Source organism: Strongylocentrotus purpuratus, unplaced genomic scaffold (assembly GCF_000002235.5).
Source record: "Strongylocentrotus purpuratus isolate Spur 01 unplaced genomic scaffold, Spur_5.0 spur5_scaffold_9, whole genome shotgun sequence".
In the NCBI taxonomy this organism is placed as follows: Eukaryota; Metazoa; Echinodermata; class Echinoidea; order Camarodonta; family Strongylocentrotidae; genus Strongylocentrotus; species Strongylocentrotus purpuratus.
Genome location: NW_022145615.1, coordinates 9,794,816 through 9,807,169, shown reverse-complemented (window position 1 = coordinate 9,807,169; position 12,354 = coordinate 9,794,816). Strand labels below are relative to the sequence as shown.

The 12,354-nt window shown below is 37.4% G+C and overlaps 1 protein-coding gene across 1 annotated transcript; it reads right to left on the bottom strand.

Moving 5' to 3' along the window:
• Nucleotides 1-2,507: 2,507 nt before the first annotated feature.
• On the bottom strand, nt 2,508-10,266 carry LOC577387 (neuronal acetylcholine receptor subunit alpha-10). The gene is made up of 8 exons (XM_003728154.3): nt 10,032-10,266; nt 8,367-8,545; nt 7,430-7,474; nt 6,868-6,977; nt 5,769-5,980; nt 5,065-5,397; nt 3,715-4,103; nt 2,508-3,035 (listed from the first exon to the last, which is right to left on the bottom strand). Exons 1-8 carry the CDS (start codon nt 10,096-10,098, stop codon nt 2,805-2,807), a joined length of 1,566 nt encoding a protein of 521 aa, XP_003728202.2. The 5' UTR covers nt 10,099-10,266; the 3' UTR covers nt 2,508-2,804.
• Between the last annotated feature and the right edge of the window lie 2,088 nt (nt 10,267-12,354).

The following is a 12,354-nucleotide window of genomic DNA, read 5'->3' as shown; positions in this document are numbered from 1 at the left end:
TTACCCCCTAGGACATCTACCCCCTAGGGCAACCACCCTCTAGGACGACTACCCCAAGACAACTACCCCGGACAACTATCCCATGGACAACTACACCCGGACAACTACCCCTCAGACAAATACCCCTAGAATAGTTGTCCGGGGGCACTTGTCCTAGAGAATGGTTGTCGTAGGGGGTAGTTGTCTGGGAGTAGTTGTCCGGGGGTAGTCTTCCTCGGGGGTAGTTGTCCACGGGGGTAATTGGCTGGGGGTGGTTATCCGGGGATGGACGTCCAGGGGGTAGGTGTCCTTTAACCATCAAAAACAAGTGCGATAATTTGTCATTCCTAGATGATATATGCAAGTTGATCTAAACGTATTATTTGGTTTATATCTACCACAAACTAGAATTTGGTCTACAGCATCTTGTCCTGTGATTTAGTTTGGCCACACTAATACCCAAACAAGACAACAAAACCCTCCAAAAACCCGACAACCAACAGTAGATGTCCATGTCCGAGTGCTGTTTTATCACTCCCTTTTATTAAAGTTTCATGCCCGTATACGCACACGCCAGATGGTCCGTGAGCTAAAATCAATCGTCATAAAACGATTTATTATTCTGCTAATGAAGCTAAATTGTACAGAGCTTTTTAGAAGAATTGAGTCATTAAGTCCTTCTTAATTATCAGAGGTTATAGGCCAACACCCAGTGGAGGTTGTCTGTAAAGTCCTGCTGTCAAATACGACCTTCAGTAAACGAAGGTAAAGTACAGGGACCCATATTTAAGTATGTCTTGTTTTAGTTTCCTTTGTATTGTTTAGCGCACCTTTTTCTTTTCTGCTAGGTAAGTCATGGATAGTTAATATGCTGGTAGTGTAATAATAAGCGATTATCTCTTTGTTTCAAACTAGGCGAGTTTAATTAACTGCGGATGGTCTTTTCTTTTAATTAAAAAAGAATTATGCTTCGCGATCATGAAATACGTCCTTCATCTATCGCTAGGACAGAACAAATATGATTCTATCTAGTTTTAATGGGCTATTGAAAATGAAGTTGATGATCGGTTTGGCCCAAACCTCTGAAATAGATTCATGACATTTCATATGTGTTTCATGGCGTGTGCGTACATGTAATAATAGTAATAAATAATAACATGGTTATTTATATAGCGCCGGTTTCCGCCAGGTTCTGACGCTCATGGCGCTTTACACATACCCTCATGCCTCTCTCTTCTTCTCACTCCCTCCCTCTCTACCTCTTCCCTTTTGTCTTTCTCATTCTCTTTCCTATCCGTCTCTATCTTTGTCTTTCTATTTCTCTTTCTCTATTATCATTCCTTTCTCCGTTCCTTTTCACCTGCTCTTTTTCTTTACCATGTAATTATCTCTCCCTCGTTCCTCAAACCTCCCCTCTCTCTCACTCTCTCCCTCCCTGTCCTTCTCTTCTTCTTCTTCTTCTTCTTCTTCTTCTTCTTTCTACCTCCCTCTCTTCCTATGACAAATTTTTGGAGAAAGAAAACCACTAGTCCCGATTGCCTGATTAAAATACATAAGTCAACGAGAAAAAGAAAGAAAAAATAGATGGCTTTGAAGTATTCAAATTACCTTCAGAACTATAATTTGATAAGATCATTTATACAGAATTCTCTCTGGCTATAACGTACCTATGATTTTTAAGGTAACACGCATAACTAAACAAAAAACGCCCATATCGATATAGCTACGTAAAACGCCAAATGAAATGTACTGAACAATAAACTTCATAAACACAAACTGAATTGATACTCGAAACAATGAAACATGATAAGCTAAATATTCTTTGTCAGTGAAATCATGTTTTATTGAGGTGTATTATAAACTAGTTCAGTATGTTACACGGAAATTATTACAAATTAAGTACAATGACTTATTTAAGGAATGTAACATATATTCTTTGATACTTAGAATAGCATATTTAAAGTACAAGCGGATATATAAACTGAAATGAATGTAGTTATTTACAAAAACAATTATTGTACGATTACTTGTTCTCGTATAGCTATACAATTCTGGTATCACTTATATGCATATATCACCAGATATTAAATGAATCACGCTATGTACAACAATAAATGTTAATTATCAAACTTTTTTTTGTAGTGAGTTAGCTCCTTTCTAGATGATTACCCGAAGACTTTAATAATCGAATCATATCAACATAAAACAAACCTAACTTTATTCAGTTATTCACTCCGATTAAAATCAATATGAATCGAAACTTCTAAATTTGTTTTAAAACGGCAGTCACATCCGTTCTACGACCAAGTCTTAATGGCGTATTCAGTACAGGATGAAGCCGACGAAGCCCCCTCCATTAGAAGCCCCTTTAAATGAATACACATCCTGTATACCTTAAAGCTTATCAACACTAGTGTGGCTAGGAAGGATAAGACCACACAGCGAGATCACTGACAGGTGGCTATCTCATCAACTCAGCTCTCAAATAACATAAGAAATAGAGGATCATGGGGGACCAACAGGCACCGATTGGGGAAGTTTTCTATATAGAGGGAGCAAGTAGCTACAAGTAGGACAGTGGGCCTTTAAATATACATTTAATAAACATGATGTGCCCCTATTTGTGCCCAGATGGCAATTTCAAATATAACTCGGAATGCGCCTAAAAACTGAATTTTCTTTTTTTTGGTCCAAGATTTGTGATTAAAACATTGTTAAAAAAAAGAACTACCTAACAGTATGATTATATTTTCTTTATCAAAATGTAGGGCACCCCCTACCAGAGCATTCTGGATACGCCAGGGACGCCATTTTGGGTTGTTAGCCTATAACTGATTTTGCGATGCTGGGTTTGACATGATAGAGAGAATGCTGAATAAACCCAGAGCCAAGGCTGTCATCATGAGGAAGAGTAGGACGCGATCGAGAATGAGGCACATATCTATCCATTGCTGCTGGATGGCCGACAGTGCCTCTTTCTTCCGAGAATTGTTCACCAGTCTCCGGATGTAGTTGCCAATGCGCATGATCGATGACCCCATGCTGTCATCGTTAGTCTGTTTCGAAACAAGCAAATCAAAAACATTAACATACAAACAAATACATAACATTATAATAACAACATCACCACCGAGACCACCAAACACAGCAAATTACTACACCGAGAAAAAGTATAGGTCTCGGTCATGCTAGGATGGATATGGAATCAATATGATATTGAATTAAAATCTTGACAAGCCATTATCCTCAACAATCAGAATATGGGATTCATCTATTTTGTTCCCAATTCTGGTATCACTTATATGAATTCATCACCAGATATCAAATGAATTACGCTATGTGACACCGGAACTCATTGTTTTATTTTTGCGGAAACCGTGTTGGCACATATTTGATGTATGAGGATCTTTTCTTTATCTTGCTCGATCCTTTTCAATGTATCTAGTTTAAAATTTAAAATAAGGGATGGTTGTAAAGCTGCTTATTGTAAGCGACAATTTCTTCAAGTATAAAATAACAAGGAACTATTTTATGTGACTTTCGGGTTTGTTAGAACAAAAGGATATTAGTTTCCGCGACCTATTAAGAAACAACTGCGCATTCTAAACATATCCTTATCGATTTGACGGTAGTTTTTCTTGTCTGTATGATTTAATGTAGATTTTATGTAAAATGAAATTTGAAATGAAATCATATGGACCTTTAGAGAGTTCAAACGGTACTTAAATGACTTACCTCACTGCCGTAGTCGGAGTCCTGGCTTGATTGTTTCTCCTTGGGTTTCGACTCGGGAACGTCGTCGGGGTTCATATCGAGCTTATGAAGTAGACTCTCCCCGATCGCCCGCGATTCCATGGACGACTTACGGTTGTCGAACTCGAAAGGATCACTCGCTTTGAAGTCATGGGCGCCGTAATCGTTGACCTCGAGAGCGGCATCATCGTTGGCGCTGTACTCGTGGTGCCAGCCCTTCAGACGAAGTAGCTTAGCGGCTTTGTCGAGGATCAGCCAGCGGGCCCAGGCCGGCGGAGGGTAGGGGAGGTGGAGGTGATAGAGGCGGAGGATGATCACGGACATGGCAGTCTCGATCGACATAATGACGATGATGGTGGAGAACAGCTTGCCTGCATGGAGCGAAATGAATAAAGAAAGTTTAAAGGAGAGTCTGTTATAATATATTACCATCATTAAGTCGACGAATATTATATGTATCTACATATACTGTACATGATGTATAGTCATGATCTTGTTTTGGTATGACAGAGGCAATTTCTCGAACGATGATAATAATGATCATCAGGATGCCTTAAATATTTAGGAATTAGGCATTTACCAGCTAACTTCAATTTTCCATTACATGTAGTCTGAGGAAGATGCCAGAACGATAGAAATAGCAACTGTCACAGATAATAAAGCCTCTTTGTTGTATCATAGAACTAAATTCCTAATGATGATAACACTTTTATTCATGTACAGTTGTATAGGGCATTATGACGTCATCGAATTCCTGGGATAAAATACTGTCTGAAATACCTACATGACAATTAATAATAATAATAATAATAATAATAATAATAATAATAATAATAATAATAATAATAATAATAATAATAATAATTAATTTATATAGCGCAGCTTTTATACAAAATATATTCAGCTGCGCTGGTTAAGAGCTCCTTTTTACTAAATTCTACAAAATAAGATCACTCAGTTGAACAAATAAGTTTTAAATTGGATTTTAAAACATTGAAAGATGGAGTGCTTCGTATTTCTATTGGCTATTCCATAGTTTGGGGGTAGCAATAGCAAAAGCACGGTCCCCAAGAGTTACTTTAGTTTTGCCATGGGGAATCTGAAACAATTAATACAATTCGAATCACAAACATATCGTAGGTTCAGTGTCTGAAACAGACACGAAGACGTAACTCCATATTTTTCCAAATTGAGTATTTGATATCAAGATGTTCAGAAAATGTGGGCTTTCCAGGAAACACAAAGACTTATCTCCACCACTTTTTCTCAAAATGGCAGAAAGGAAGTTACGTCTTTTTGTCACTGACCCCTCGATATGCTTCAAATACTTACCGAGGTACGAGATCGACTCCGATGTCGGGGGTAGGAGCTGTGCCCCGAGGAGGAGGAAGAAGACGATCGAAAGCAAACTGGTGATGTTGAGGCCCACTTTCTCGCCGGAGTCCGGAGGGAGGTAGAAACCCAACAACGACACGAAAGACATGAAGACGGTCGGGAAGATGAGGTTAAAGACGTAGAAGAGCGATTTTCGTTTGAGGTTGATGAAGAAGGTGACGTCAGAGTAGGGGATGGGGCAACAGCCGTACTTGATGAGGTTCTCCTCCACCGGCATGCCGAGCAGACGCCATTGACCGTTGGGGCTCAGTTGGGAGAAGTCACCGGAGTCTGTCAAATAATTGATTCATTTAATAGAACGCATACCTTTAATAATCACATATTTGTCTGACATCTAAAAAGGACAATTATACAATTGCGTTAAAACTGATACACTTTGAGACAGACAAAAAACAAACAACTTTTTTTAACCTTTTCTTTTTAAAAGATGCCCTCCCTCGTTCGATATTGCGTGCACCAAATTGTTGGTATCAGAGAAGAAGGGAATAGGTGTGGGGAGGGGGGGGGGGGGTAGAAAAAGTATGACGAAATATTTCTTTTAAACAAAAAAGATAACAATGTATTATGAAGCTCTCAAAAAGGGTCCTATAATTTATTTATCTTGTCGATCTACTTCTCTTTTTTTTTTCTTCTCTATTTACCTGCTCTCTTTTTCATGATGACTTCGTTGCCGAGATAAGCCCAAGGACCGAACTGGAGTTTGCAGCTGTGCTGATCGAATGGAAAGTAGGTTACGCTGAGACTGCAGGAGCTCTTGAAGATTGCAGGGGCTTGCCAGAAGACGGTCCCGTTGGAGAAGACCTTGGCGTTCGTCAGCATGACGTCATTCCCCAGCTCCTTATCGACGTCCGCGCTGAAAGTATGGGGGGGGGGGGGGGGGGGGGGGGGGGGGTAATGCAGGGGAAGTGGAATAGAGATATGAAATATGGAGTAAGTACGAAAAGACAATAGAGGGGGGGGGGGGTAAGGAAGAGGATGATAGAGACAGACAGAGAGAGAGAGAGAGAGAGAGCGGGAGGGGGCAAGAGGATAGAGAGAATAATAATAATAAGAATATTAAGATGATGATGAGGGAGATGAATAATAAAAAAAGAGAGAGAGAGAGAGAGAGAGAGAGAGGGGGGGGGGCAAGAGGATAGAGATAATAATAATAAGAAGAAGATTAAGATGATGATGAGGGAGATGAATAATAAAAGAGAAAGAAAGAGAGAGAGAGAGCGGGTCGAAAAAAGTTAGAATGAGAAAGAAAGAGGGAGAGAGAGAGAGATTGAATTGAATTGAAATCTTTATTTATACACGGTTAAAAAAAAGCCCAAACGACTGATTTCCATTGGGGCCGTGTGAAACAATGTAAATACATCGAATTAACATAAACATGACATATTTAAAACAAACAAGAAATAATCAAGATAAATATTTAAAAAAATAACGATAGAATAGTACTGCCGAAAAATTATATTTATATGAATAACAATAACCAATAACCTGAGTGTCCAGAGAGAGAGAGAGAGAGAGAGAGAGAAAGAGGAGAAATGAGAATAACAAGAAGAAAACAAAAAACAGATAGGGGAGGGGAAGGGTGCAATTAAATTGCAGGTGTAGTATCTTATACTTTTATTCGATCCAACTTCAACAGTAAAATAATTTATAATCATGTCATATATTAAGAATATGAGTTATATAATCAACACATCAGATTAAGTAGTTTACACCAATGTCAGTGACACGGTCATTATTTACCTCTCATAGAGCACTGTATCGGGAATCCAGATCATTGTGGTAGGGATATAAACCGCGGTAATGTTGTCATAATCCTTAGGATCCCAAGTAAGATATTCATCTATCCAGCTCTGTAAACATTAGAATTGAATAAATTATGTAATAATGAACACGACAACAATAGGTGACGATGATATATTATATTACCTACACTGAGGTAAACCAATTGCTCCATGGTGCAGATACGCAGACATACATGAATGGGACCATGGTTTGAGAGCTGATGTCCTTTGCTGGAATAAACGTTCAACATTTTAATTATTGCTACTGGCTACATCAGTGAAAATGTTAATGTATCTAATTATATAAGAATAAACAATATTCGTCTTATTAGGTAAGATTGAAAAGTACAGATAGGCCACTTCACTGTGATCAGAAAATAAGCGACGGTTTCTCGACTGAAATGTAGAATATTCCGGGGGGGGGGGGCTGTTGTTATCATGATATGAACAAAACAAAAGAATTTTTTTTTTTTCTTCAATAGAATAACACAGAGGTTAAAAAAAAACAACGAAAGGTATACCTGTTCAAGCCACATTGCTGTGATTAGGATCTGATTCCGTTCATCCTGTTCAAGTCGGAAAGGGGGCAGAGAGACAGACAGAGAAAGAGAGAGAGAGGGAGAGAGAGGGGGAGAGAGAGAGGGAGAGAGAGAGAGAGAGAGAGAGAGAGAGAAAGAGAGAGAGAGAAAGAGAGAGAGAGAGAGAGAGAAAGAGAGAGAGACAGAGAAAAAAAAGGTCCATTTATAAAGCGCATCTACTATTAAAATGAATATAATTTACTGAGCTTAATACAACAAGTATCACATTATTACCACGGCTGTAGGTGGGCCGCTATAACTGGGCGCTAAATCATTCAAGTAATTTCTTCCTACCGGGTACCCGTTTACTTCACCTAGGAGGAGAGTGGCAACATGTAGATTAAAGTCTTGCCAAAGGACATTAGTGCCGCGGCGAGACTCGAACCGCGAACCATGTGATCCATTGTCCGGTGACGTATCTACTAAAACACGACACCGTTGAATATTGAAAAGTATTCTTTAGAGTTGCCTATTTCATAATGATAACAACAGACAAAACATCATTCATCCCCCAAGGCGTCACGTTTTCTTGCCATGGCCCTTAACTCATTTGGCAAGACATTAAATTACATTTGTCACTCTCCACCCAGGTGAGGGAAATGAGTACTCGGAATGAAGAAACGGAATGCTTGTACGCCTTATAATGGTATCTTGGTTGAAGTCGGGGTAAGAATAGTTGGAATCACATATACTCATCGATTAATTATTGGCAAATTTACAACAACCCAAAGCTTGTTAGGGTTTAAAATTAAAAAAAAACAAACGTGTGTCTCTGAACGATGCCTAGCTACTTCCAGAATTATCGTGTTTGTTAATGCCAGATCTGGTTTAAACTGATAAAACTACTAAATTGATTGAATGAAATAAAGTGTGGAAATACCATTTGAAGAAGTCTCGACAATCTCATGTGATAGTACACGTAGACGATGGTCGATTCGTTGAAGACTGGGCGCACATAACGACTGTATTGAGAGAGAAGGTTTCCGATGAGACGGTTTTCCGTGTTCGAAGACGGCCTTATCGTCGTTGAGTTCGACATCGTCATCTCGGCGTCGCTCACTTTTTCAACAAACACAAACAAACAGTCAATAATATTGCTATGGAATAGATCACACTGTGTTTTGTAAAAGTAGAAAGTCCAAGGTTTTGTGAAATTAGTAGGTAAAAACATATTACTATGGGAATTAGAAGAGCGTATAGAAGAGCGATTAAATCACTTGGGAATGTGTTAGTACTTGCAGATGCGAATGTATTATAATGAAATTGAGATTCACAGCTTTTGTATATAATGATATAAAATTGGTTGAGGATATGATATCAGTAAGACAGTTGACAGTTAAAAGAATATATCATGAGTTGATTAAAACAAAAATCGAAGAACCTAGAGCGGAAGAATTTTGGCGTAATACTTTAGGAATTGAATGTATACCTGCATTGTCAGATGTTTGGACAATCAAGTTAAGAGTTATAAAAGACAGTTTACTGATCAATTTCAATTTCAAATTTATGTACAATATTTTGGCAATACCAAATAATTTGTTTAAATGGAAGAAAATGCCACTGGAAAATGTTATTATTGTAATCAACCAGGTGATTGTGTGCATATGTTATTTTCTTGTAACGAAGTCATGAAAATTTGGAAAGAAGTTGAAAAGAATATAAAGAAATATTTCATGTCAATTTTAATTTCAAACCATGTCATTTACTGTGAGGTATTAAATTTAATTCAACGAAGGAAAAAGATGTTGATATTTTTTTTAAATTATGCTCTGAGTCTTTTCACTATTTACAAAAGCTTTGTTGGAAAAGAATTTAAAAAGAAAAGAACAGAGACTTCTTCATATTTTGTGTCACATATTGAATTATCGTTTACAAATACAGATAGAAAAACAAAATAGAAAACCATGTATATTCCTCCAGAAATGGAGGTAAAGGCTAAAATTGTGAAGATGTTTATATTAACATGAGGAAGACCAGAAATTGTTATTTTACACACACACACACCAACAAAACTATGGAAAATATATTTTAGCAATGTTATGTATAAATTCATACATCTTGTTCGAAAAACTTCAATAGTGTCATAGCAATTGGAAAATGCACAACATAGCTTTGTATACATGTTTTCATTTAAATGCGATTTAAATGGAAGATCTGTCTGGTACTGGATTTGGGCACGTGATTTATTTGTAACCATATCAGAAGTATCAATTTGTAAAACAATTGTACCTAGAAGATCCTAGTTTCTTGGCTCGATTTCACAGGTTTTTACAAAAATAATGACGTAAAATGAATGTGTCTACAGCGGAGCGCGAACACAGTACAATTATCTGCGTGGAATAATGTTTCTATCACAGAAACCCACCGCTTAAGATGTCAATTATTATAAATGGACATGAACTTTTTCCTGAAAATAATTTTAGAGCATCTAATGTTGTTGATAATCATTGAATAAAAACATGTCATATTGCAATACTCCAATCTGATCACACGTCAAAAGATACAAGGGCGGCAACAACAGTAGCCAACCACACTTAAAACTTACCCTTTACTGTACAAACGAAGATGATCGCCGCCGCCAAAAGAACACATCTTAATCTAAAGGTGTCCATCCTTCTCTTCCTCCTTCTAAATCACCTTCATTTAACGCTATTTCTTCAATAAAACAGTTATTTGCAAGGCGTTTAGTGGACTAGCTCAGCTTGAAAAATGTGGATATCACAAACGCTTGTTCGTGGCGCCTTGAATAAATTCGTGTGGCGCAAAAACATCAGCACAGATTTTCTTCTTCGATCGGTTTTGAGAGCATATTAACGTACGTACCGCATTGCCATAATGACCAGTGTCGTTAACACGAAAGTTACGTAACTCTAATCGATGCCATGCTTTTAGTGCAATGCATATATCTGCGATTGTATCAACGAGGAATAGTGAGCAAATAATCGACTACTCGGGAGATAAATTGATCCATTCATTAAAGGCCGTTGAAAAATAGAGTAATATAATGTACTTCCTGTAATGACTATAGTTAGAAAAAAGTGCTTCGCTATGGGGGTGACACCCTAAAAATGCCTTTGCTTGTTTTGGAATGTAAAAGTTGTCGCTAAATTTGGCAATCCGATAAGTAATTTGACTTGACCTAGTTATTAATTTGGTTGCAAAGATATTTTTATATTTTTGTTGTAAATACACAAATTATTCATTTTTTCTTCTTAAATCATTCCTTCTGTCGTCTCGCTCTCTCACAAGGGGTCTTTAAATGGACCACTAAAATAAGAATTGAGGAATCTAACTCCAAAAAAAAATTGGTGAACAACGCAAATCACATGAAAACTCTCTTAGTAACAATTAAGCTGCCTCCATTACAATAAATTAAATGGGAATCCATTTTGCAACACTAGCGGTTGCTATGTCTGGCAAGCTACTGGCAAGCTTTTCAGTTGTCAAGAGAAACGTTTGTTCATAATGTATGCATACAAGTGGTGACCAGATCTATTGCCGACGATAAAGACGTTTATGCCAGCACCCTCGATAAAAATGTCCTTCGGCAAGGCATTAATCAATATTTGTCACTCAATACCCAAGAGAGAAATGGGGTCCCAGTAGGATGACGAAAGCATGTGTGATAGTAATTGCCTATGCCCTCACGGTGACCATTGGTAGGAATACTCACCAGGGAGTGGAGATGGTGCACTGTGTGCGTGAATGAATCCGATGACCGGAGTAATAATATTTGTGAAGCGCTTCGAGACGGTATTCCATATTAAGCGCTATATCAATCAATATTTTTATTATCATTAAAATGATGCTGGAATTCTATCATTAAGCACCTCCATAACTTTGGCATTTTGGAATATTATCAGATGCACAAAAGTTGGACTTTCCCATGCTTAACATACCTGTACATTTTATTTTGGGTTAATTTGTATGCCGTTTGCTACGAACTAGTATATAACTATGTGCTTATATTTTGAAAACCGATTTGGATAACTATTTAATTGAAGTTGAGTTTGGAAGGTAATAGGGACTTTTAGATTCGCACGAAGACAATATGTCTATGCTACGATCGACGTCCTTTTAATGCACTGCCTTGAATGGACGTCACACGTATCAGTCCACGCAAATCTAAAAGTCCCTAATTACGGTATTTGCAGGTAGAATTTCCATCGGATTCAATCTGATTCCCCTCGAATTAAAAAAATCTCAAGTGGGGAAATGCATCATACTTAACTAAAGATGGCAGTATACAATTTGAAAAATTATTCTTTTGAGCAGTGAGAAAAAATATCATGTTGGGCAACCACGAAACACACAGGGGTTGAATATTCTGCATAAATGTATTATAGTCTATGCGAAAATATCTATACAAAGATTGTGAAAAAGGGTAAAAAACAAATTAGCTTATGCATTTCCCTTTTTGAATTTTAACGGCAAGCTTCAGGAAATTGCTTTATAATTAAACAATGTGCTTATATTTTCAAAACTGATTTGGATGACTATTTAATTGAAGTCGTTTGGGAGGTACTGATAACGATTTGCAATTAAAGATTTAAACTATCCAATTCAGAAAAAAAAAATATGATGCGATTAGGAGAGAAAAAAATATATGTACGATTTAGCTTTTTGAAGTGTTTGTGGCAGTGTATGTAAACATTTCTCCTTTTGCTCGTAGTGAAATAACCATTTACACTTTATTCCAGAGTCCATTCATCTCACAACTCTGGCATGCAAAAAGCAACCAACCCATCAACTCACGGATATTGCATTCCGACAACTCGGGAGTAAAAAATAAATATAACAAAAGAACAGTTAAGCAATTGACACCACCACACTTATGCAATTTTAAGCAGAGAAAGAAAATGTTATTC